Source organism: Aulostomus chinensis, chromosome 11 (genome assembly GCF_037954235.1).
Source record: "Aulostomus chinensis isolate RoL2024-O1b breed Wild chromosome 11, RoL_Achi_v1.0, whole genome shotgun sequence".
In the NCBI taxonomy this organism is placed as follows: domain Eukaryota; kingdom Metazoa; phylum Chordata; class Actinopteri; order Syngnathiformes; family Aulostomidae; genus Aulostomus; species Aulostomus chinensis.
In genome coordinates, this window is record NC_141330.1 from 11,942,467 (window position 1) to 11,968,298 (window position 25,832).

General features: G+C 42.7%; 3 protein-coding genes across 10 annotated transcripts; 2 read left to right on the forward strand and 1 right to left on the reverse strand.

The window, feature by feature from the left end:
* The first annotated feature begins 1,283 nt into the window (after nucleotides 1–1,283).
* On the forward strand, nucleotides 1,284–7,920 carry rbm12ba (RNA binding motif protein 12Ba). 4 transcript variants are annotated; one of them, XM_086218544.1, is made up of 2 exons: nucleotides 1,284–1,508; nucleotides 3,437–7,920. In XM_086218544.1, exon 2 carries the CDS (start codon nucleotides 3,467–3,469, stop codon nucleotides 4,292–4,294), a length of 828 nt encoding a protein of 275 aa, XP_086074670.1. In that variant the 5' UTR covers nucleotides 1,284–1,508; nucleotides 3,437–3,466; the 3' UTR covers nucleotides 4,295–7,920. The 4 variants fall into 4 exon arrangements, with proteins under 4 accessions (XP_086074670.1, XP_086074668.1, XP_086074671.1 ...); XM_086218542.1 differs by lacking the exon at nucleotides 1,284–1,508 and adding an exon at nucleotides 3,169–3,234; XM_086218545.1 differs by lacking the exon at nucleotides 1,284–1,508 and having other exon boundaries at nucleotides 3,179–4,024; nucleotides 4,214–7,920.
* LOC147253377 (uncharacterized) lies at nucleotides 5,750–16,364 on the reverse strand. 2 transcript variants are annotated; one of them, XM_086218540.1, is made up of 13 exons: nucleotides 16,207–16,364; nucleotides 15,865–15,970; nucleotides 13,609–13,639; nucleotides 12,234–12,311; nucleotides 12,007–12,146; nucleotides 10,944–11,069; nucleotides 10,632–10,677; nucleotides 10,464–10,529; nucleotides 10,215–10,344; nucleotides 9,410–9,587; nucleotides 9,216–9,320; nucleotides 7,653–7,755; nucleotides 5,750–6,058 (listed from the first exon to the last, which is right to left on the reverse strand). In XM_086218540.1, exons 2-13 carry the CDS (start codon nucleotides 15,952–15,954, stop codon nucleotides 6,015–6,017), a joined length of 1,137 nt encoding a protein of 378 aa, XP_086074666.1. In that variant the 5' UTR covers nucleotides 15,955–15,970; nucleotides 16,207–16,364; the 3' UTR covers nucleotides 5,750–6,014. The 2 variants fall into 2 exon arrangements, with proteins under 2 accessions (XP_086074666.1, XP_086074667.1); XM_086218541.1 differs by lacking the exon at nucleotides 13,609–13,639 and having other exon boundaries at nucleotides 16,207–16,239.
* Nucleotides 16,089–25,828, forward strand: tex10 (testis expressed 10). 4 transcript variants are annotated; one of them, XM_086218538.1, is made up of 16 exons: nucleotides 16,089–16,245; nucleotides 17,103–17,304; nucleotides 17,776–17,963; nucleotides 18,064–18,390; nucleotides 18,472–18,684; nucleotides 18,828–19,080; nucleotides 19,160–19,272; nucleotides 19,746–19,993; nucleotides 20,279–20,414; nucleotides 21,541–21,710; nucleotides 22,420–22,597; nucleotides 23,406–23,628; nucleotides 24,527–24,607; nucleotides 24,728–24,912; nucleotides 25,015–25,222; nucleotides 25,339–25,828. In XM_086218538.1, exons 2-16 carry the CDS (start codon nucleotides 17,122–17,124, stop codon nucleotides 25,459–25,461), a joined length of 2,829 nt encoding a protein of 942 aa, XP_086074664.1. In that variant the 5' UTR covers nucleotides 16,089–16,245; nucleotides 17,103–17,121; the 3' UTR covers nucleotides 25,462–25,828. The 4 variants fall into 4 exon arrangements, with proteins under 4 accessions (XP_086074664.1, XP_086074663.1, XP_086074662.1 ...); XM_086218537.1 differs by lacking the exon at nucleotides 16,089–16,245 and adding an exon at nucleotides 16,442–16,571; XM_086218536.1 differs by lacking the exon at nucleotides 16,089–16,245 and adding an exon at nucleotides 16,578–16,970.
* Nucleotides 25,829–25,832: the final 4 nt, after the last annotated feature.

The window sequence follows — 25,832 nt, forward strand, 5'->3', positions numbered from 1 at the left end:
TAAAAGTGCAACAGAACAATTTTGAGAAAAAAACATTGAAAAAAATACCCTCAGAGGTTTTAAATTGTGCAGAATTAAAGGTTAAAAAATAGGACCAAAACATTCATAATTTTTATATTCCAGTGATGTGGCAGACAAACCACAAAGGATCTTTTGGCCAATAGCATATCACATTTTATCCATGTGTCTTCACCAACTGCTGGAGTTTGGAAGTTGCCAGGTGTTGGATTAACCAGAGAAATGGCTATGAAATGAAAGGATTCATTGCGTTATCTGTCTCCAATACTGTTGGACCAACAAAGGAGCATGACAAGGGTTAATACTGGTTCAGCAGATGTTTGATGGTCTAAACTGAAAGCCTGAGAGGGGCTGAAGCCATGCTGAGGAGGCCATTTTGAGGAGGCCCCTGACATGTTCAGGTTAATGTCTGACATCATCAAGAAAAGAAAAACATAAACTCTCTGTTTTATTATTATTGTTATTCTTACTCTGCTTATAGTAGTTGGTTGTGTTAACCTCGCAACCTGTAGAATAGGTTCATGCAGCAAGAGTGAGTGAGACACCTACTGACCAGGAGGTGTGAATGTTGTCCATTGCACCTGGAAGCGACCTCAAGCAATGAAGTATTCCACTTGCATGGATGTAAATCTTATTTAAGAAAAGCAATCCAAACCATCAAAGGCATGATGACAAATAAGTGATTTTCTTCTTGTGTTTAATCATGAAGTGTGTGTGTGTGTGTGTGTGTGTGTGTGTGTGTGTGTGTGTGATGAACAAGCAATTTTACAGTTATGTATATGTGCAATTAGTGAGTTTTATGTCATAGGCATGTGTGTGTGACCTTTGAAACAAAATATTATCTGTATGTAGCAGGTAGAAAAACAGGATGTGAAGTAATTAAACTGTGCAGCTGTGTGGTTGAAGCGAGCAGGATGTGGTGCCCATTATCATTCTGACACCTTTGTAAAGCAGTGTGATGACACTCTGAGGGAGGAAGTAGGAGAGATATGCTGACAAGACAGAAAAGTATCAACCATAAAAGACCCACAACAAAACAGGTTCAAAATGCCTCATATACTTGTCCATAAATGCGAACAAGTGAGATATATTAACGTGAATAAAATATGAGGAAGAACAATGGGGGATGGGGAGGTTCCTCTACAGCTGTCATGGGTGAATGACTCTCTCTAGATTATCGAGCTGCGGTTGAGTGACTAAGGGACTTTTGGATTGACAGCAGTGAATTAATATTTCAGCAGAAGAATAAGCTATTGAGGAGGAGGTGCCATATTCATTGGCCAGCGCAAGATGACTGCGTGAATTTTGGACAAAATTTGTTTCTGCTCTGATGTGAGCAGAGGCTTAAAACAAGATCTTTTATCATCAAATCTACAATTTTTTAGAATTTTTCTGAATTTCTTAATCAGACCGTGCAAAGAACTCACATCCAAAATAAGATAGTCGGGACGACGACATCTCCTCTCCCATGCTCATCCAAAAGAAACAGGGTACGATTTATTGTTATCATCACATTTTCTATTATTACTAATATTACTATAATTATTTGCTGTGCTTACTATTGCTATTGTGACTTTCATTACTAGTAACTTTGATATCCTTTTCATGACACGTATTATATATCACTTGTGCTCATTTGTATAATATTTGGGTTCAATATTAGAAGATAGATAAGTTTCATTTCATTTTTTTGGGAAAATGTGTTTATTTTAAAGTACAATTTCATTTTTGTCCAGGGAAAATAAGGAAAACAGTTAAATTGTAAAGCTGTTCTGAAAGAACATGCAAGAACATGTCCTCCAAAAAAGGAAGTTTATGTTTTTGTCAAAATGACAGTAACTGCAGCTGCTGCACGGACTCAGACTCAGCCTACCGCTACCATCAGACCTGCTGAGAAACCAATGTTTTAGGGACTTTCTGTTCAGCGGACGACCCCCTCTCATCACAGCCCTGTATAAAAGCAGCCATTTTTTTACTGCTTGGTAGTCAGACTACCAAGTCTGACGACCATCAGACTGCAGTCTCCAACCAGACAGCTTGATTGTTCGATTTAACATGGAACTCCTGGGTGCTTCTTCCTGTTAGTAGATGCAGGCTGTCTCCTGAGAGAGAAGCACTGGCAGCCCAATCCATTGATAGCCAAGACCATCTGTGGAACTTGTCCAGGGGTTGGAGGAGAAAATAAGGGCGCTCACCCTTCCCGGAGACATGCTTAGTTGTCTTTACTGGTTGTCTTAATTTTCTGTAACACCTGAGATTGTTTTACTTAGAAAGTCTGCCCAAGACTTAAAAAAATCTTCACCTCTGGATTTGGACACATGGAAACACTGGGACTCTGGGTTGAGGTACAGTTTTCCTGAGAGTGGATTACAGAAAATAGAGATTAAAGTCATTCCTTGTGGTTTTCTACAATTTGGCCCATGAGCCTCCTATTGACTTTTCCCTTTTTCACTTTCTGAAATTGTATTCTTCAAGGAAAATGATAGAGAACCCTGTGTTTTATATAAGCAGGCATACATTTCTCACTTGACTGCAGGACACAAATGTTGCTTTGACCATTCTAAGCAATGGAAAAACTGCTGGAAATAGTCTTTGGATGTCATTACAAACCCATTATTACAATGTGAAATGATTAACTGTCATGTCATGAAATAATCCCACACAAATATAAAATGATCGATTTTGAAGTGCCGAAAGGATACATTTCTGTAAAAACTTCAGGGGAATGGTAGAGAGCTGAGGAGAAAGGAGGAAGTTCCCTGATTTAACTGGTGAGGGAAATTTTCTAAACATTTTTTGAAGAAGTAACTCCGAACAACTGATTCCACATCTGTGAAAACGTTACAAGAAATAATGTACAAATATTCTAAATATGGCTGCCGTTACTATGTCAGCAAGAGGTGGGGAAATGTGGTAAGTCCTGGTGGAAAGAGTTAAAAAAAAAAAGATTTTAAAGGAGGACAAACATTCTGATCCTGTCTGGGGACCCTGTCAAGATTCATCCTCTGGTACAAGACCAGAACCTTGTCGAACTGGCTCAACATCCAGTCCAGTAGGTGGCGGTAGAGGGCCTTCAGCGCACATTATAGCCAATAAAATGGAGAGATTGAAGGCGGGACGGCGATAAAATTGCCGTGGTCTGCTGCTGGTGCTGAATTGAGCCACCACGAGTGAAGATAGGGTGACTACGGTTGTTTTAAGACTAAATAAACGGTAGTATGTATCACCTGTTGTCATGTAACCATAATAGCCAGCAAGGGGAATTAGCTGGACTAGTTTCATGGCGAAATAACAGCTATTTTCCTCCTTTTCACCGCGTTTGGTTATCATTTCGTCCACGACTCCTCCGTGTTCTTCTGGGTGGATAATGACTGTAACATGGTCTTTATGTGCATTTTTTTTTTTTTTTAATTTTCAGGCACTGGCATGCTTGTTTTAAAAAAGGACAATGACCATCATCATGTGTTTACAAGGCCTTGATGCAAAGGCTGGAGTAGAAGATATTCGGAAGTTCTTCGAATGCCTCCACATTCCTAATGGTGGAGTCTACATTGTTGGAGGACAGCTCAGCGAGGCTTTCATTGCTTTCAACACTGAGAGAGATTCTCAGCTCGCCTTGAGTTACACAGGACGTCTTCTCAAAGGGTCTAAGGTGACTCTGCACTTAAGCAGCATGGCAGAGCTGGAATGCAAACTGAAGTCTCATTTAAAGAGGATGAAACCCTCCATTCAACTCAAAAGCAAGGAACCTCTGCCATCTAAAGAGTCAAGTTTGCCACATTCCACCTCAACTGACCCCAGGGTGTATCTACCAACTGATACTGCTCGGCCATGTGACCCCAGAACTGCAAAGCCACCAAATGCACCTTCAGTGGACACAAATACCGCCTTTATTCTTGGGATGTGCACAGTCCTCCAGAGTCTCCAGTCACATCACCAAACTGAAAACAATGTTTATGTGCCAAAAGGATTTCAACAGGATGGAAGCACACTTGTGTCTACTAAGGTAACACCAGGCTATGTCAGGCTTTTTGGGCTGCCTGCTTCAACTACAAAAGCAGATATCTGCCAGTTTTTCTCTGGGTTAAAAGTACAGGAAGTCATTGTGAATGTGAAATTGGGAGTGAACCACTGCTGCCTGGTGAAGTTTGCAGACCAGCAGGCTGAGCATGATGCCCTTCTGTTTAATCAACAGTGTCTGGGCCCCATCTGTGTAGAAGTACGAGGAGCCACTGAGAGGATGTGGATCAGTGCATTACAAGAGTGTGAAAATTAGTTTGAGGGTGAGGAGCCAGTGAAACCAAAGCAAATGGCTTGCTGGGAAACTGCAAACCACAAACATGAATTTAAATCAATGCTACAAGTCAAGAGATCCCCCAACCGGAGCCAGTAAAAGAGAACCCAAGACTCAACTGTGACTCAAACTTCCACCATGGACTACATTGTCATGGCTAGCAATCTATCCAAGAATATGATGAAGACTGAGATCAAAGCGATGTTAAGATGTCCGAACATTGTACACACCGATGTAATACTTCTTGATAAAGGAGGCAACAGAACGTAAACGACTTTTCTTACGTTAACCAGAGGGAGGACTATGACGATGCTATGATTCTAAATTGTTGCAATGTGGGTCCCAGCACTATGAAGGTGTCATCCATCACAAAAGAGATGAAGAGCATGATAGCAAACACCTGTCCCTGTGGTGTCAGCTGGTGAAATTAGGACGACGAGGGATGATGAGCAAAAAGCAACCCAATATGGCATTGATACTAGGAGGGTGTATGATGACTGAGCAGGACCTGGACTCGGTAGCTAAGGTGTTCTTGTTTATTACAAACATGCCTGCAGATGTTCTCAAAAGTCAAATACAAAGCTGAAGAGGAATATCACACTTCTGCAGGAGTGATGGCAAGGGCATCAGCCAGGCTGTGGTTCAGTTTGCCCCCAACGATTGCTGCCGAGGCTCAGACTCAATGGTCAGGAGTTCCTGAGGGCTTGAGTGCTTCTGATAGGCATCAAGTGGCAGACTGAGGTCAAATGTTAATATGTTGAATTGTTGACAGCCAATTTTCATAAAGATGCCAAGGCCCGATCCAGACCTGACTTCAGTCCATTTAACTTCAATCCATCAATTGACACATGTTGAATGTTTTCTAATTTTATTAGTTTATTATGTTAAGCATGTATCATTCCCCCTGAACTTTATGTTTTACCCAAAAACTACTGCTCAATCAAGTCATACTAGATGTGACTGATCTTTGCAGCGAGAACTGGAGTAAACTTAATTCTGCAGGGATGGATACAAACCCCCAAAATAAAACTGGAACAGGAGGGACACAGGGTGCATGCTTCTTCCAAGGAGGAAATCCCACAAATAGCTCTGTCCTGCCAATGATTGTGCATCCAAAACCGGACTACTCGAACATAAGGGGAAATCCCAAAGTTCTTAATCTTAAACATGGGAATGAAGGGACAAGAGTAAAGTGTAATGCCTCCAGCTAGCTGAGCTCCCTCCACCACCATCTTATCACCAAATGTGGGAGTATCCTCATAAAAACCGTGGTCATCCCTTCAGCAGAGTTCCAGAAATTTCAAGGATTTGTGCTAAGAGACAGTGAAGCTGCTATTTGTGGACGAACAATCCTAGAACCCTCAAACTTTGCCTTTCCTGTCATTTGTTCCCCTTCTGTAGTCAACATGCAGACAGCCAAACAAATCTGTGACTGCATGATGAAGAGATGTTCTCTTTTATTGTCAGTGAATTCAACATTTGGAAATAAAGACTGAATCAGTTAAAAGGAAAAATCTTTAGAACTTAAAACATTCCTGGTTATGAATCTTAAAAAAAAAAAATAAAGGAAAAAAGTAGCAAGTGAGAAATTATGTCTAAAGGTGTAACAAAATCAAAGTCTTAGACTTTCTTCTAGACAGTCTTGGCTAATGTACATATAGGACACTAAAACAAGATCAAGGTGTCACAAATCTGGCCATCATCACTTGTAGTATCTGGGTGGACCACTGGAGTACCTGGATGGACCTGCAGAGAACACATGAGAGGAACATCACAATTACAACTGCTGATGAGGACCAACTACAGTCAAGTCAGCCTCCAACTCAGGAAACTGTCTAGCCTCCGTTTTGCCGTAGGTGTACCAGGGTGCCGGCTGGTAACAACCAGAATATTCTGACTACATATGCATGAGCTAAATGCAGCTCAGTGGGGGACGACTTCATCCAGAAAGGCAACAAAGTCAAATCTGACTTGTGTGACGCTTGTCACAGTCAAAGATCATATAACTACAAGAGTGTTCACATGGACATTCCAGAAAATCAGGATCAGATTTTTGAAGTACCCATTTTTTTGTGTGTGCAGGCATAATTTCTTTATTTCAGAAACCTCTTATCCTGGTTTTCAGACGCCTGATTAGACTGAATGGTGTATTTGCAAACAAACCGGGCTACCGTGGAATGAATATCCCGTTCCTGGTTCTGACCACAGCAGAATACCTGCTCGGCTTCAGCCAAGAAACGGGAATGCAAAGTGGCCATGAGAGCGCCTGACTCATTGCTAACAGGGCTGGCTCTCATACTGTTATTTCATGCCAGCTGCTAAAAGGATGCTCGACTCTTGGAAGTTTCCTCAGTTTCTGGACTGAACCAGTGAAGTCTAGGCTTAGACTGCATGTACACAACATGTACTGAAGATGATCAACACCAGGAGAGGGCTCCTAGCTGGGACTGACGCCTGTGTAAACGCAGTCCGTCACAGTGGTCGAGGAGCTCAAAGGTCCAGTTCAGTACCAGGACCCGTCCAGATGAGAGTGTTGCTTTATGGGCTTGTTTAATTTGAGAATGACAGACATCTCAGTGTCACTCTGCTGGGCTGTCTGGTATGGATTCTAAAAATTAAGCTTTGTATTGACAATAGCTGGTACATAAAATCAAATTGATATAAATATGTCATATAAATAATCCAATACAAATAATCCAGCACCAATAATCATCGAGTTCACATGTTCCAAAACAAGTCAGATTTCCAACAAAATGCATAAATGCACATTTTTGACCATGATATTAGAAAAGGTTAACAGAAAATTAACTTGATTTAGAAAAGTCTTTTGCTTGCTTGAGCTTTGCCTGTTTTGGAAGACTAACTTTCAAAATTGAGAGCAGAATCCCCCTTTTCAAAAAAGCTCTGATATCTTCATCTTTGTCTCCAGGCAGCATGTCTGATACTTCCCAGTACTCAGGAACAATTACAACTGAGAAAACCTTAGTTAAAACTGAAAGACCTTTCCAATTTGTCGCTTTGACTCTTCTTCTGTTAGAGCCATTGCAGTGCATATTCTTGCCACTACCGTCATCTTCTGGCAATATTAGGTAGCCTGTTTGATTCACTCAGTACCACTTCATGTGAAAACACTCGCAATACATCCAAGTCCACTTAAAACTGTCTTTACACTTGAATAGAAACCAAATTATTGGCAGTGTTCCAATACTAGTTGGGCACTCCACACTAGCATTCTAAGGTGAATCTGTCAGCTGGTATTATTTTGTTTATTTGTAAAGAAATTATGACATCATGGCTGATTTTTCTGTCATGAATAAAGAGTGTAAGGAGACTTCTTTACCTGATTGTCCACTGAAATATTGGTCACCGGTGCTACTTGGCAATCTAGAGGAAGAAGAGGAGAAGCTTGTGGAGCTCAATGAGAAGCTGTTGAGACTGGAACCCTGAGGAGGAAATAGACAGTAGGAAACTAAGAACAATAACATGACACAACTGATCCCAAATTCACATTACACCAGATCTGATAACCACAAAAATCTGATTCAATTTCTACTCAGGTTGAATTCAGATCAAACTTGGCTGGCAGTACACAATCATTTAATGAACAAATAAACATGTGTGACAGAAACTAATGTGCATGTGTGTCGTGATTTAAAAGAAAAGAATCACTCAGATTAGCCGATAGCAAATATTAGGGCTGTAGAGATACACGAATCTCACGATACGATACATTATATTCAGCTCACGATAAAATTCAATACACTTGCATCCTTTTATGAAAGATTTTAAAGGGACAAAGTGTTTTGGTGACATCTTGTAAGTGTTCCATTAACTTGAACTGAACTGAAAGCATCAATTACACAACACATGGCTCTGACTGGCAGCTTGCAAATGCTGGACAAAATGAATCAAAGCTGTGGTGAGAAAATTAGTTTCATTTATTGAAACTGAGTGCAAATTGTAGCTTGCAAGCTTTTGAAAAGCAAAGTGAACTATGAAGAGTTGAAGTGCAGCAAGTGGCCTTCTTTGGCAGCTTTTTTAGCTTGATACTGAACATAGGAGGTAGCTACTAGCCAGTCTAGCCACCAGGTGAACTAAAAATAAACCATGGCAGCCAATAATTCTATTCACAGGTGACTATAGCTGAGCGGGGCTCCATCGCGCTCACCATGTGCCTAAAGCCGGTGTTTTCCACCACTGAATTGGGTCTCAAATCCTGACAAATAAAGTAGGCAATGGACTCCATAATTTTCTGCGACCTCGGTGAAGGAGATAGGAACTCGTGGCAACCACCGCCATCTCTGTCCAGCGTGGTTTGTTTCAGGTCGTGCCGCAGCTTCTTGGGCTCGGTCTCAGTTCGCATTTCCTTGTCCAGGTGATGAGGTTTTAGGTGGGCTAGCAGGTTGGTGGTATTTCCAGAGTACTTAACGTTTGTGTGACACAGTTTGCAAACCGCCATACTTTTGTCTAAATCGTCACTTTCCTTTTTGTTTTTGAACTCAAAGTGCTCCCACACATCTGCGTTAAAGCATGCAGGCGCTGGATTTATATTCGCCGCCAATGTTCCCTTTAAGATGTGCACTTGCACAATCGCGCACCGCTCGCACATTCTAAGTGCACAAGAAAATCTATGCAGTGCATAGACTCGGTGAGTGACAGGTGTCCAGCCAATGATAGGATCATTGATAGGATAGTATCGATACTCACGGCTGGGGAAAAAAAAAAAAAAAAAATCGATACTCTCTGGGGAAACAAAATATTGATATATCGCAGAATCGATAAAATTGCTCAGCCCTTGCAAATATTGTAAAAACATTACCACAATATAATATTCAATAGATCCGATTTACTAGCTGATCTTTGATATTAGGTTTTATTTTGAGGACACTCGTGAGCTCCGTACCGTTGATACACTCCTCAGTCTGTACTCCATCAGCAGATCTGTTAGTTTCTGTGTCACCTTCAGCACCAGCTGAGCATCATTCTCATTCTCTATCCGGAAGGTATCCTAAACACACATGAAAGACGAAGGTGAATTAGTCTTTTAACACCATTAGGTTGATTGTGTAGAGATGTGTGAGGGATGTATTAGTGTACCAGGTAATTAAGCAGTGCATTAGGATCGTTCCCAGTGTCTGGAGCCGCTCCCATCAAACTTGGCCTTTCCAGCGGCTTCTTTACTGGTCTGTCCAATAAGCCGCTCCCCATTTGGTTTCCTCTGTATTCATCTGGATACATTCTGCCTGAGTTAAAACCATCTCTTCCATTATCTGGCCTGAAGTTGTGTGGAAAGAAGCAGATTCACATAAGAAAAGATTATTATCTTCTGCGATTCCGATGTCAAAAATAATTTGCTAAAATGTAACTACTGATGGAACCAAATGGGCTAAACTGAACTTTGTGTACACAACCTTACTACACTACATACTTGATTAATAATGATAGAATACATAATATATGCATCAGGCTCAAAAGGAGAGGACAAAAAGACCCACTGTTGAATCTTAACTCAGTTTCACCTTCAAACCTTAGAGAGATTTCATTGAATAATGACCAGATAAGTGTTTTTGGGGAACATTGTGATGTCACATTGAAGTTGACCTTGCAGCTTTTAAAGACCCCCCCCCCCCAACATGTAATAATGTAAAAATAAAAAATAAAGTGTCTACTAAATTTTAATGTAAGTGCTCTTGAATACTGTCAGGTGCACCTAACTTGAGTACATTTGTTTTTAACTTAATGTTGATTGAAGTACGCTGTATCTTTTTCAAATAAATCAAATAATACTCGTAGGACCCAAATCTCAAATTCAGATTTCTATGAACGAGTACTGGAATGGAAAAGGAAACAAATATGTTGCAACATTTAGACAGGGAGTATCATCTTTCCAAGAAAAACATACATCAGAGGAAGCTGCCTGGATGGGAAGCCGCCAAAGCCGGGCCCGCCGCGGTCCCCCAGAGGGTAGTCAGAGTAAGGACCTTCGTGAGGAGGAAACTCACCTGGAAACCTCTGGTCAGGGAACCTGGGACCTGAGAGAGACAACTCACGTTACACTTCAATGAAAATACAGAAGCTCAAGAAAACAAGGAGAGCGCACAAAATGGTATCAGATACAACATGCTTTACATACAAACAAGACTCGACTCACCAAAGGGCATTCCATTGGGGCCCATGGGAGGTGCTGGTGGAGGCATAATCTTAGGAGTAGCAGAGCCTGTGACCAAGAGCAAGGAACCAGAGAGTCACAGACGACTCAAAGAAGGAAATCCACCAGGAAATATTACAGCTCAGAGTAATTAGTCATGGAGCAACTTACGGAATCCTCTGAAGGCAGGCACCTCACATGGCTCCTTCAGGATCACCTAGAAGCCACAGCATCAATTAAAATGTGAAATCCACAATTCACAACACAAAAAATGTTTCCCACCAGCAACTGGTCAAAAATCTGAACTAATATCAAAGTGTTTGAAATATTTCTTCTACAAGTATTAAGGTAAAAAAAAAATTAAAACTTAACACAGACGTATAAATAGATTACTGTAGATCTGGCAAGTGGCTTTAGGACTTCTATTAACATCTTTTTGGACCTAATAAGATCAAAACGAGACGTGCAAGACAATGAGCTCACCTTGAGCTGCCCCCTGCCCTCTGTCTTCTCCACCTCCGCTGCAACGGTTTTAATCATCTTTCTAACAGCAGGGTCTTTGATGGCCTCTTCCTCTGTACAGGTGACCTTATCAGGGTGGAGCTTTTGCTGTTTACAAGGCCAAGAAATGACACGTTACGACTACAGATTGTTTTCACCAGTCAAATACATATTTTTCCTCCAGCACAGTAACAGACATTTATTATTCCACCACTCAAAACAAAATGTTCTCCTCTCGTTTGTAGCACTAGGGCGGCGCAGTGGTGCAGTGATCAGCACTGTTGCCTCACAGCAAGAAGGTTCCGGGTTCGAGTCCCGGATCTTTCTGAGTGAGTCTCCATGTTCTCCCTGTTCCTGTGTGGGTTCTCTCTGGTACTCCAGTTTCCTCCCACAGTCCAAAGACATCAAGAGGGGACGAGGCTGATTGATACTCTAAATTGACCGTAGGTGTGACTGTGAGTGTGAATGGTTGTCTGTCTACATGTGTTGGCCCTGTGATGGACTAGCGTCCTGTCCAGGGTGAACCCCGCCTCTCGCCTGAAAGCCGCTGGGAAAGGCTCCAGCCCCCCTCAACCCTTAACAGAATACGTGGAAGAAAATGGATGGATGAAGGAGTTCTTTCAAGAACTGATACTTCAGTCCCAAGTCAATACCTAAACTCTGAAACAGTTCTTGCCTCTCTATGGTACCAAAGGCGCCGTAGGTAAGGGAGGATTTGTGGAGTACGCAGACAGCAGGGTTCCTGCTAAGGTAGAATTAATGTCCAGCCTAAATTGCCACATTTGCTTGAACCTGTTAAAAGTGAGTCAGGATAGCCCCTAAGGCAGCTCGGGACAACTCAGCCCAGAGCTCACTGGAGCTGGGAAAACCTGTCATCAAATTGATCAATCCAATAACATTTGAGTGACAAGCCTAGTTTTGAAAACCACTGATTCAAATCGATGTATGATTTCAATTACGATTTGGTATCAATAACTGCAGAAGCCCATATCTTTTGAACCCCTTCTGTGAGTAATTAAAAAAAACAAAAAAAAAAAACCCTTACCAAGTATTTGAAGCTGTGTTTCCAGCCTTTGACGTGAGCAAGCATATCATGCTGCAAGCGGGAAACAGCACAGAGCTTGCACTGGTAATGTGGTGGGACAGATTTACTAGGGCTTCGGTACTCCCACACATACTGTAGCCCTGCAGACATATGAAGGTCACTGGTTATGCACTTGAACGTAACATGAGGAGGAGGTATAGCAGTATTATGGAGGCCCTCTGGCTTACCGATGACACAATCTGTGATGAGCTTCAACTGTTTGCTGAGGGAGGGCATGGTCTGGATAGATGTCCCTTTGGTGAATACTGGGAAAACAATGGGGGTTAGCGTGACAGAAAAGCTTTTTAGTTGTCCACAACCGATAAAACAAGACAGAGTGCAGGTTTGACAAGCAAAAATAGAGAAACAACACAGTAGCAGTTTACTCATCCAATTTACAAAAAAAATTCTGATTCGTCTTTGTATCTACACACCCAAATCAAAACCAGAATCCTTTTCACTGCACAATAGGATAATCTCATGGACCCATGAAAACAGCAGCTGTTATAAAAGCTTGTTGCGGACTTTAGGAGGAGGAGTGAGGAGCTAGTGGCGTCAGGCGTCTACTAATCAGAACCATCTAAATCAGTCCTTCCAAAAACACCTAGTCCATTATCTAACAAAAATAAAATGCAAAAACCTTCAGGGAAGACACATGAGGTGTCCCAATATTAAAGAGGAAACTGCAAACAAGAAGATGTTTTGTGTCATCAAGCTGTACCTCAGTATGAGTCATAAGTGAATCTATCTATATTAACTGAACAACTATTAGAAATCCAAACTCCTTGTGTGCTTTCGAAGCCTGGGGGAAGAACAGGAGCTCCTGGCTAACCCCCATGCAGTCCTGAGCAGCGCTGCAGGACACCAGCTCCAGTGATACATTTCTTCTCACTGTGCACAAACACACAAGTATCACTTCTGTGTTGGTTCCTCACTTGCAAGTCGCTTTGGAAAAAAAAAGCGCCTGCCAAATGAGTGAATGTATCCACACTAACGAAGCAGTTCAAATGTGAATGTGAAATAAGAGCCCTGCATTACCAAATATACTCTGGTAACAGGTATGGATTACTTGGACTAATATGTTATGTTACATAACACACAATCATTCAAGCCAGCATACCACAGGCAACTGAATGAAGGCAGTGTTTAAACATTTGTATGTTAAATGGTTTATAAAAGCTTCACAGCACAAAAATGTGCAATAAAACCACATCAGCAAGCATCAGAGATGCATTGATGGACTACTGGCGTCTGGCTAGTGGCTTGAGGTGCAAATGGTGCTGGCCTTTGACCATTGAAGCAACACATTGGAGAATGGCTGCAGATTTCTACAATTGTTCAGTTGAAATAGAAAATCGTATTTCCTAAATGAGGAATTATTGATGGGATATTAAAAACGTTTTGCGGGATCATTGTAGCAACTACGGATGGCACCACAAAAGCCCTGATCTCTGAGAGTCTGAAAGAGTGGTGGACATGCCACCACCTAAGACATGAAGCAAGAAAACCAAGGTCTCAAGCTTCCACTCTCAGCGCTGGTGGTACCATGTGTAAAAGACTTACCTATATCAGCAGAATGCTGCAGCTGCTTTCTCTGTCAGTGGAGGGAATAAACCCACATGAAGAAGAGAGACATATACAGACATTAGTAACAGGCTGACACTTGGCTGTGGACTGAACTCCTTGTCCATGTAAGCCACACTTCATGACTCCTGCAGCAGCAGCGGCATGTCACAGAGACAAGTATCTAAACCACAGTCTGAATCCTCATTAAATGAGAATGTACAGTAGCGAAACAAAATGTTCAAGCACAGTAGTAAACTAACTTGATACATTAATCAAAAGCCACAATAAAGTTCAATGAGTAAACCTATGCACAGTGGTCAGGCCTGTGGCCACAATGGAGCACTGAGGTCAAGACATCAGCCATTTTTCCAGGGGGAGGACATAAATGTTGCACAAATGATCACAATTGTTAATCTTCCACCTCTGTACTTGGGGCCTTAACAGCCTTGACTCTAGCTGAAGCCTGGGTAATAAAACCCTCTGGGGTACTGACCATCATATACCCCTTTCCCACTGCACACACTAGCAGGTTTTTTTAAACCTGGAAAAACACTTTAATAAAAACTGATTGATCCTGGTCCCATCATGAGGACATAAGAGGTTGCCTTTCAGGTTTTGGTTCCTCTGGTGCATCATGTTCCATGTCACAAACACATCACACCAGAAAGAAGTGACCTGTTTGGTCAAAACAGCACCAGAGTGAGGTATCTTGGATTTGTATATAATCTTTGAAAACTGTGGTAAAGCACTGAAAGCCGGACACAAATTACTGCATTCAACGGGGTCAATGGCTACTGGAGCAGAGCCGATAAATACCCTTGTCTACTGCAGGATCATTTGCCCCGGAATGAATGCTGATTAAAGCTGGATTGGAGAATAACCCAACTCCAGTCTGAGCCTGGTGTGCAGGTGCACAGGCACTTTACACAATCATCATTGGCTGAAAAAGAGCCTTGATGCAGAAAGATAAAGGGCACACGTTACAGTTTTCCACTTCACAGTTTACACAGTTCACACAGGCCAGCCAGGCTTCCAGCATCCCCCCCCCAAATGTCTTTATAATATATATATATATATATATATATATATATATATATATATATATATATATATATATATATATATAAAAATAAAATGAACCAAGGACACTAGAGCCACAAGCACCTGACACATTGAAGAGGAGCAGAAGTCACATCAGCCCCTGCCATCTGCTCTCTGTGGGTCACAAGCAAGTTGCTTGTGACCCACATCAACAAAATATTGGACTTTGACTGTTACTTCTGTCACTTCAACAGTTTTTGTGGGGAGGGGGCCTGCTGCTATTTTCTCAAATCTTGCATCTCAGAAATTGCTGTTCATTCATGCCTACTTCACACGTGTGTCTGTCAAAGACTAAGATAGCTAAGGGCACCATCACTGCCTTTTGCAGTGATCAAAAATGGGTTTATGGATATTTAGAATTTGAAACCAGCATGTGTTTCATCCTCCTTATAACAATACACCAACACATCAAAATGGGAAAGAAGAATCCCACCAAGAGCCATCAAGGCATCGTCCAAGCTAAAGGATATTGGTTAAGAGTAGGGCCAGGCAGCCTACCACAGGCCTGTCATGGATATATCATAACAGCTTACATGTTTTCGAATATGCACCGATACTAAAAAAAAAAAAAATTAAATCGCACATAAAATGCAGAAAACAATGCATATTGTGATTTCAAAAAGGTGTAAGGTAGCATGTCCATCAGAGAGCACTTTGGCACCTCTGCCCTGTTTCATTTACTACTTTATTTTCATCTTTATTTAAAGGATCATGTACCACAATGTTACAAATCTCCTAATAAAGCAACTTATGTGTTTAAGAAATTATCCTTCCACCTTTCCATAATCTTATCAGTAAAAAAATTGGTGCACAATGGACATAAAAAGGGTCTATTTCAGTCCAGCACAAGAATTCACTGGATGTGTGTTGCTCATATCGCTTGTTAGTGATTTTTTTTGTCTGCTCTAAAATCGGAATTGGCTAGAAAAAAAAAAGCTCTTATCTAATTAAGAGAGAGGCCAGTTCACATGACACATTCATCAGGCACACGAAACTCAGATTAAATGGCTCCGTAGATGTGCCTCTGCCGTTTTGCGTCCATTCGTCCGCGGTTCCCCGTGTCTCAATGATGTGTAGCGAGGCAATCTCCACGAGTTAACTGGGGTTGTGTGCAATGTCAGATTTTTAAACTGAACGTCGTCGTTGACTTACCTTGGCATTTTTGGCCTTCTTTTGATTCATTTGCGGCCCATTGTTTGGTTTGTTGTCGGGGGTCGGAATAATTGGAGCTTCGGTCTCCATTTCTTCAGTTTCTCTTCTGTGTGACAAAGAAGGCCATTGTTCATGCATCAAGCGATATGACATTAAGGGAAAGATGCTCTCCCGTAAACTGCGAATTTAACGTTGACCGTGTTAACGTTGCTTCATTTCACTTCAGGCCTTAACGACCATGAAGTAAACATTTTCGTGTTACCATGCTAGCAAGCTGTAAAGACATACTTACGTAAACACAAATATGCTCGTCAAATACGGGTATAAGGTTGCTGAATTTACCTGAAATATTCTGATACACACGAAAAGTTCCTCGAAACAGTGAGTGATTTGCCTCCAGGCGAAAAAACACACGGACTTGCTTTATACCAGTGTATGACAAAATGTCGAGAACATGATCATAGCTGCCTGGAGCTGTGCCGGCTTCGGAAAATCAACGGACAGGATTTAACTATACTTTATTAACGTTTTATTAACATTATAATTAACCCGAATATAAAATGAAATATAGTATGAATTAATATCGATGGCACATAACTAAGATATGATTTAATACTTTTAGGGCACTTGCGAGGACAACTATGTAGAGCGTTGCTATTCAACGCCGGGACTTGCCGCAAAACTTTGCCGGAGCCAAGCTGAATAAGGTTTTAAGCACTTCAATATTTCCAAGGCCATCTAGTTCAGCATAATCTGTCGTGTTCATTTTAGTTCCACGTGGGGTCACGGTTATAGTTATTGATATTACGGTAAACTCCATGCAAGGAGCTAGCGGCTTTGTAAACATGCACCCAGCGTTGTGCACTGCAGCGTCCACACGAGATTGAACACAATATATTTTACATTGTGTATCGATAGTTGCTAGCGGGGCGCATTTTCTTCCGCACGTTTGTTTCTTGTCGTGAAAAACTAGAACTGGGATGGCCAATGCCTTTTCTTAGAGGTAAATGATAAGACATACCGCGCATGATGCTGTTACAGTTAGCTTGCTAACTGACTACCTGCTAACGTAGGTGTAGCTGTCCTGTAACGTTACCTGTCGTTATGTAAGTGCTTCCATAATCTGGTTTGATATTGTCAAAACGTACATGTCTACTACGATTGTTAAGCTGTCTGTGTTTATACATTGAAGTAACTCATTTTGTAACGCTAACTCGCCTGTGTCTATGATAATGCAGATAGCATCAGATTGCTGAGATGAAAGCCAAAAAGAAGAAGAGACAGGATGACTTTCAAAAGGTCAAGTTAAAGGTGGGGAAGAAAAAGCCCAAAGCTGACAATGCAACCAACACCAACTTCCGTACAAGGGGAATACATCTCTCTGAACAACTGAAGACAGACACCAGCGGCCCCACCACACACAGACAGCTTGGTATTCATGTAAGCTCTTAATTTCTCCTTCAGGTTTCAGAAAGTAAATGATATAACTAGAAGTCAAAAGGAGGCGGCACGGTGGTGCAGTGGTCAGCACTGTCACCTCACAGCAAGAGGGTTCTGGATTCGAGTCCTGGCTCGCACACGGGATCTTTGTGTGTGGTTCTGCATGTTCTCCCTGTTCCTTTGTGGGTTTTCTCTGGTACTCCAGGTTCCTCCCACAGTCCAAAGACATCAAGAGAGGACGAGGCTGATTGATACTCTAAATTGACCGTAGGTGTGACTGTGAGTGTGAATGGTTGTCTGTCTGTCTGTGATGGACTGGAGACCTGTCCAGGGTGAACCCCACCTCTCGCATGAAAGCTGCTGGGATAGGCTCCAGCCCCCCGCAACCCCTAACAGAAATAAGTGGAAGAGGATGGATGGAAGTCAAAAGGTTTTGATGACTATTTTACTCTGTTTTCTCCCTTTTGCCAGGATCTCCTGTCTCAGCTTCACCACTACAATGCCAATGTGAAACATAGTGCCTTGCTGGGTTTGAGAGAGCTGCTGTCCCTGAATCCCTCCTTGTTAGAACAGCATCTGTCCCGCTTGCTTTCTGAAGTAGCAGCTGTTTTCACTGACAAGGATGGCAACGTGCGTGTGGCAGCAACACGTGTGCTCAGGTTAGAGATGCCACACTAATACTCGAGCGCCACAGTTCAACCAAATGAAACCTTGTCTCCTGTTTCTTTCTTACATAACATTCTGTCTAACCAATTCCAGGTTTATTGCACAGTCTGTGCCTGCAGAAAGAGTGGCTCCATTTTTTCCCCTCCTCAGTGCCCACCTGTCTTGTGCCATGACTCACATTGAGTTAGGCATACAGGAAGATGCCATGAAGGTCCTTGATGTGCTGCTGGAACACTACCCTGCTCTGCTTGCTGCACGGCCTGCTGTACTCCTCACCAACTTCCTGGAGTTAATCTCTCACAGACAGAACAGTGGAGGAGCTAAAAAGGTGCAGGATATCAAAACGAGGACTTGGGCTCTTTCAGTCAACCCCAACCGGACTGTGACAAGCCAGCAGTGGCGGCTGTCTGTGCTCCTCAGGTACTCTGACGCCGACTATGAACACATCTTGAACCACAATCCGTGCTGCTAACTTTGTGGTTTATGCTGTTTGTGTTTCAGACTTGGACGCTTCCTTCAGGCAGTAGTAGAGGAAAGGCCAGTGGAGGAAGGTGATATGTCCGTGCCTAATGATGGGTCGTTTGGGTCTAGTGGAGAGGGCCGGCTCACTCCTCTGTACCTTATCTGGGAAGAGCTCGCATATAGCAAGGTTGGGGTCAAGGTGTATGAACATTCTGGGAGCAAACCAACTCCACATTCCACTTTTAGACTCAGGTATGATTCCACAAACAACCGAAAACATGATAAGAATCACAAGCTGGAATTATGCTGCCCTAAAAGATAATTATCCTTGCCTCATATAAACCTGAATGCTTGTGTTTCCCGTATAATACATTATTTTTTCATTTACTGTGTAGACCAGATTCAGAACCAGGGGCTGCAGCGGGTGAGGGGTTGGACTCAGCTGAGGCTGTTCAGAGCTTTGCAGCCACGTTAGTGCCTCTTTTGCTGGAAGTGTGGGTTGAGGCCAGCACCAGTGACTCTCCCTGGAACAACAGTGAGGGCGGTCATCTGCTGACCCCGGATGCCATGTCTGTAATGTTCCAGGTCCTGTCTATTCTTCAGTTGCTAAGAAAACTGGCACCACAGAAGGAGCAACAAGATGCACTGGTGAGATGAGAAATGCTCTAATATCTCAGTGCAGTTTCTTTATACTGACTTTTTCCGTTTATGTTTTTGTTTTGTACAGGATGCATGGTTCCGTAAAGAGTACCTGGGAGACTTTAAGCAGCACTTCATGAAAAACTTTCCCTATGGTGTTCAGGACACACCGAAACATAAGAAGAAGGTGAATCTGAAAAGGTAAGGGTTTTCAGTGTTAATGTATCTAGCAAACATTCCTCCATGTTCTTCATGGGATGTAACAAATCCTGGAGTGAGAGATGGAAAATAGTCATTGAATATCATACAAACACAGTCCCTGGAACAACCTAGCACTGGTCTGTCGCGTCTCCTTTCCTTGCTACATACATCAAGAGGATGGTGAGTCACTGCAGTGTAGGGGAGCAGCAGCAGCCCCTCAGAGGTCACTCACTGTGGCTGCTAGTATTTGCATTCCAATTACTTTAGTCACCACACAGAGAAAGAAGGGAAGGCTTTGATTGTTAATTAATTAACTTACAAATGGTACCTATGAGACTATATCAATATGATAGATAATCTAAATAGTTTACATTCAAAGCTTAAGACTTGGATTTGATACTCTTTATTTGTAGTGATGGCATCTGTGTAAATGACTAGTGGTGATTAACATCGCCTAACTGTTGTTCCTGCAGAGGTAAGCAGACGGCAGCCATCCCTGGTCTGACGCTGGATCCTCTGGCTCTAAACATCACCCTTTGCCAGGTCATGGTTTCCCTCAGCCAGAGACAGAGTTTTGGCCGAGAAGCAGATGGAGAGTGGCTGACTCCGCTGAGGACATTTGTCCGAGACACGCTGGGCAGCGATGTGAAACTGAGCTACAGGCAGCTGCACATGCTGCTCGGTACTGTGTGGAAGATGGTGCTCACGCAGAGGAGCAAAAGTGAGCATGAGGAACGACACGATAGTTCAGAGGCACAAAGTCGATCTTACACTTATTAATCAGTTCATCAATCATCTGAGAATTCTTCAGTGTTTTATGAGTGAACTGAATATATTTGGTGTATTGGTTCTTGGAAAGAACCAATTTGAACACGTTTGAGAAGCAGTGATTTTATAGTTTACAGACTGAAATTAGTTGTGACAATGATCTCCAGTTTATTAGAGAGAAAGAGAGACAAGACTTGTTTCCTCTTTTAACATTAATCTGTTTGTTGTGTTTGTGCAGCGGTGACTGAAGACCTGTTGGCAGCTGTGTATTTCTACTATCAGCAGAGGCATCTGACTCTACAGACAAGATCCCTGCTGCTGTCTTTCTATAGTAAGATCTACCTGCTGGAGCAAGGACACGCACATATCGCCAGGTACTTTCAGTCAGAGCCTTCCAACGTTTGGGATTCCAGATGGAATCTATTCATCCCACTGATAACTATATAACTGCATACTTACATCCCTCTTGTGGTATTCCTGAAAGCAACGGAAGTGTAGCTTGGCTTAATTCCATATATGTTGGATTTATTTATTTATTTATTTTAGTGTGTCAATACAAAAATCTCAACAAATTTCCAAAAAGTATTGAACCGTCATCAGAAATAATGATCTCAATCTGAGTTCAGTTTCATGTGAATGCTGCAGTTACGTTTTACCCTGACAGGAAGTAGTCGGGCCCAGTCACCACCAAGAAAGAGATGATTTCTAGCGTGGTTGCTGAAAAAAGTTTCAGTTAAGTGACTAAAGATAGATGTAATCACTTTGACTATTCACCGCTGGATTTTAGCTCACAAAATTCTGAGCTTCAGTCCATATTTGTTTGTCTTTCAACAACAAGCCATTTTTTTTCTCCAGCTCTGACAGTTGAGTTGCCATGGGCACATTGTAAATGTCTTTAGATTTCTTGGTCAGACTTCCTACTTTTATGATTAATTAAGATAAACTGTATTCATCCTGAAATTCTCTTGTTACAACAGCATGGGGTTGTAAGAAGAAGAAAATAGTGCAATTTATAGTAAGGATGCGCGTTACTTGATTTAGTGGGCTTGTTGATCCAGTAAGGAGCGAGAATTGGATCAAGGGTGGTATAGCCTGCCTAAATTGATGTCTTATTTCTAATATGCTGCCATTTAAAATGCAAGTAATCCACATTTGTGCATGTGTATGATGGTTAAAGAAATCCTACTTGACCCTCCTTTTAATGCATCATTATATAGTTTGTTTTTGAATCGTATATTTATTTTGAAAATAGTATCAGCATATTGTTTGGTGGGGCAGCGAATGGACTGTCATGGTCCAGACTGAATTGTCTCGACAGCTATTAGATGTAGTGAATCCAGCTGGCTTAGTTGACCTGACCTTTTTAGCCTTGTACCATCAGCAGGTAGACGTTTGGAGTGAAATGTATCGACAACAATTGGAAAGAGTTTAAGACAAACTAACACGACAGCTCACACGCACCTCCCTTATAATATTAACCCTTTCTCTTTGTCCCTGAAGGAGTAAGGTGCTCTGTCGCTGGTTGGCATCTCTTCCTGTGCAATTGTCCCAGCTGGGCCACCGCAACCCCGCTCTGTCTGCTCGACTCATCCAATCCATCCAGGCTGCCGCCTCTCGAGGCAACAAGGACCTGCTCAACAGCCTGCAGACACACGCCTGCAAGCTTTATGGTACTTGCAATCAATGACACACAAATGTCCATGAGATTAAGAAAGTATCAGCAATGGAGAAAAGAGGAGACATGATCTTTTCTTAATGTCAGATGGCCTGGTAATCTGTCTTGGCTGTACCAGACCTGTATAGATAATGAACTAATGGTCAAAAGAGAACTATTCCGAAACTAAGAGAACTGGGAATCAAAGTTGCACCGTAGTTTCTCTAGGAGGCAGTGTGACTCCATGTGTGTCACTTTGTTGCAAAACTGGGCTGCAACCAGAGGCAGAAAGCAGTAATAGGATAGCGCTGGAAGCCATTCCACATCCTCCACGTTGGAAAGTCAGATCGTCAGATTGTTGCATGACGGGGGAGAGGGAGAAGGAGAAGAGCCAGCAATTGTACATCACAAGACTGCTTTTGTGTGGGGGCCTCTGACATCAGCATGTGCGTCAGAGAAAGGCAGAACACCGCGAACAGACACACACATGTACACACATTATCTAAGAGGCTATGGGTGTCTCTCGTTTTACCAAGCTGAATGTAGTCCGGATTTCCCAGTATCACTCATTTTCCTAATAGTGTTTCATGTCATATCCCCAGAGGGTGGAGTGCATTACTGTCTCTATGTAATTACACATGAACAATGTGTGTGTGTGTGTGTGTGTGTGTGTGTGTGTGTGCGTGTGTGCGTGCGTGCGCGCATGCCAACACATGTCTTTGAAGATCCACAAGAAGGAGTTGTGGTGCTGTTACCAGTGGAGTCCCAGCAGCGAATGGTGCAGCTGCTCTACTTCCTACCCAAGATGACCCAGGCTCTTCTGACCAAATTGAGCTGCTGCTGTACTACTGGGAGAATCTCAGCAGGCCTGGCTGCCTCTCTGATTCGTATTGTACATCTTAGGTGAGCCTGTGCACCTGCAGAAGACATATAAACTCTTTGTGTGTGGGTGATACCTGGGTCTAGGAACAGGAAGAGGTCCTATTTTTAGGAAGCAAAATCTTGGTTCTGAGGATGTTCAACGCATGTAGTTCTGTAACCAAGCACCACTAGATGGCAGTAGTGCACTCTTTTACAGTTCTCCCTGTCTTTTCATGTCCTAATTTGTCTGTTGACAGGTGCTGATGTGGAGGTCCTGTGTGCTTGATATGCAACTCACTGCTGATAACCAAAACAGTTTATTATGTTTTGTTACACATTCAGTGACGTGTGTGTGTGTGTGTGTGTGTGTGTGTGTGTGAGAGAGACCTGCTGCTTGTGTCAGTGGGGCAGTGTTATAGTATTGTTCCAGTTTGAAGCCGAGGGAGTGTCTGATTCAAATGGGATTGGATGTGTGTGTAATGAGTGTGATACAAAGAGCTCATTGGGCGGCTGGAATGCAGTGTCGTCATGGAGTATGGAAGATGGTTCTCTCTGCATGTGCCTGCCGGGCTTCACAAAACTCAATGTTTTTCACATGCGTTTTCTGCTGGTACAGATCTCAAGGGCAAGGGAATTTTATTTTTGTAACTATTTTCATGTCATACAAAGCCTCATGAGCAACCTTTGGATATGTGATGATAAATACAGAGGCAGAGAATAATTTCAAAATGGAGTTGGACCGTTTGTCTAAATCAGTGTAAATTCTTGAGAAAAACATTTCTCACAGAAAGCATTTCAACTTTGCTGATTCTGTGTGAACAGTTGTGCAACACTGTTTTTTTTCCTCCAGGTCATCTCTGAGTGGCTGGTCAGTTGGGAACCAGGAAGCAACTGTCCAGGACGTGGACTACATCAGCTTCCTGTTCTCCACTCTGATGGGCTTCTCATCCAACAAACTCGCCTCGCTGCAGGACGCCAGCGACACCAAAGCTGCGCCTCCCTCCCCGCTCTCACCCCTGCGACTGTACCCCACCTCGCTGGAGCAGTTCACACACCACTGGGACATTGTAGAGGTGCGTTCACTGCGCTCTCCTTCCCATCTCCCTTCATATACTCCTGTTATCAGAGCCTCTGCCTCAAACATTTGGTTGCAACATTAAAGATAGAAGAGACAGGAAGTAGGAGGGGAAAACATTGTTGTGTTGATTATTCTGGACACCAGTTCGGTCTCTCAGGCTTCGAGTCGCTCGCTGTCTCTCACGTAGAGCTCAGAGGGTTGAAGCTTTATCATGGTGCTCCGGCTGAGAGGGGAACTTTTATCGCGTTGTGCAGGTTGGAGATGTGTGGTTATCGGGCATAGCGGATATGTACAAATGCTAATGAGAGCCAGTGGCATGATGGGAGTGTGACATTTCTGTACAGAAATTAACGTTAAAAAAAACTTGCCCCGGGGCAAGTGTGTGTATGAGCAAGTGTGTATGTGTGTGTATGGGGGGTGGGCTTATAATCACTAATTCAGCTCCTCAATTAAGGCCTCAGATCCTGCCTCTCTCATTTCCCTGTCTGAGTCAATCACAGGCAAGTGGCAGTAAGGAGGAGGGAAGGGACACGTGAGGGGGCATGAAGGGATGGACTGTGTCAACTGTGTTTCCACTAATGAGACAGGATTGTTTTTAATGACGGCGAGAATGCCAACAGGTGCACCAGTCTGACACATCCTGGCTCTCACACACTGTACTTCAACACTAGCACACAAACCTTGATTTGATAAAAGGTAATGAGAAATTTGATTTGAAGTTAATGAGGGGGGGGGGGGGGGTGGAGCCGTATTATTCACTTTGAAAAAAGTTTGTGTCTGAGCTTGACAAAGAATTTAGTTGTACTGGTTTGTTGATAAGCAGGGTGAATGAGCTCAAATAGAAGTAATCTATAACATAAAATAAGACTTTTACAGAACTGTTTAATTCACAGGAAATCTGCCACTCTCTGGAAACGCTGGGTTCCAAGTCCCAGTGCTTTGACATCTTGCAAAATGGAATTTATGAGTATCTGGTAAGAGATGGTTCTGATCTGACACCATATTCTTAACTTAATTTCTGCACTGCCTTTGTGCCTGTAAACAAATTGAGCACCTATCGTGTGTGTGTTTGTGTTTTTGTTTGTTTGTTTTAGACCAAGTTGAGGGTGGTGCCTGACAGTATGGCAGCCGGGCTGCTAAGAGCCATGTCCAGGTTACTGGACCTGTCCATCCTGCCCATCGAGCCAGTGCTGCGGTTCTTGTCTCGCTGCTGCCTCAGCCTGCTGTCTCTGCTCATCACCCAGCAGCAGGAGGCACCCACTGACACCAATCACAAAAGGTGCATGCTGAATAATCACAGGACTCTCCAAATGCTGTTGTCAGGTTAATAAATTAGTAAACTAGGTGTGGCTAAAAGAACATCTTTATGTCCTAACTACAGGGAGGCAGTTTGGGGTGCTTGTGTGTCGGCGTTGGGCACCGTTCCCCGTCTGCTGAGGATGATTCTACAGTTGCGTGTTAGCGATCTAAGTGAGGAGGAGCTACCGCAGCTGGGACAGATCCTGTCAATGCTGCTGCAGCACACGCCGCTCCACAGCCAGATGCTGGCCAACACCAGCCTTCTGCAAGAAATGATACAACACCTCACGGTAAACATGGACCCTCGGCAGAAATAGCATGCATGTTTGAGTCACAGTGACTTTCAGCATAGAGGCCTGACTTCACACTGTGTGTGTGTGTGTGTGTGTGTGTGTGTGTTTTTCAGAGGTACTCCCGGGGTGCGACCAGGGAGCAGTGGTTGACAGACTTGTTGTACTGTTACAGCGTCACCGTAGCTCACAGCTCTTCTGCTCACCGTGGTAATATGGGCCTTCAGGACATGTACTGATCCACGAACCCATTGAAACCAGAACCCGGTGTGTTGCTCATTTCACCCTCGTCAGCACACACTCACCGAACAGTAACTTAGATACACAAAAAAAACACTTTTAGAGCTCCATAGAGATAATTGTACACAACAAAATTTTGAGTTGAAACGTTGTTTTTTTTTTTTTTTTTAAATGTGAGTGACAAATTGTTCACATTTTCCATTTTAAAAGGTTCATCTCACCATGTCTTAACCTGCCTCTTTCTGGTAATTGTTCTGTTTTTGAAACCCCTAAACATTGCTGATGCCAAACAACTCTGGGCCAGTGCTCACTCATGTACCTGGTGACTTTTGATTAAAAAGAAAAAAACACAATAAAGGTAAAGTAAGAT

Excerpts from the sequence above, each read along its gene's own strand:
- LOC147253377 (XM_086218540.1), bottom strand. The coding sequence starts at position 15,954 with ATGGAGACCGAAGCTCCAATTATTCCGACCCCCGACAACAAACCAAAC. Across the intron at positions 10,678-10,943 it reads AGGGCAGGGGGCAGCTCAAG|GTGATCCTGAAGGAGCCATG; the intron begins GTGAGCTCATTG and ends TGTGGCTTCTAG. Across the intron at positions 10,345-10,463 it reads CCCCAATGGAATGCCCTTTG|GTCCCAGGTTCCCTGACCAG; the intron begins GTGAGTCGAGTC and ends TGTCTCTCTCAG.
- rbm12ba (XM_086218544.1), top strand. The coding sequence starts at position 3,467 with ATGACCATCATCATGTGTTTACAAGGCCTTGATGCAAAGGCTGGAGTA.
- tex10 (XM_086218538.1), top strand. The coding sequence starts at position 17,122 with ATGAAAGCCAAAAAGAAGAAGAGACAGGATGACTTTCAAAAGGTCAAG. Across the intron at positions 19,081-19,159 it reads AGGAGCAACAAGATGCACTG|GATGCATGGTTCCGTAAAGA; the intron begins GTGAGATGAGAA and ends TGTTTTGTACAG. Across the intron at positions 20,415-21,540 it reads GGACACGCACATATCGCCAG|GAGTAAGGTGCTCTGTCGCT; the intron begins GTACTTTCAGTC and ends TTGTCCCTGAAG.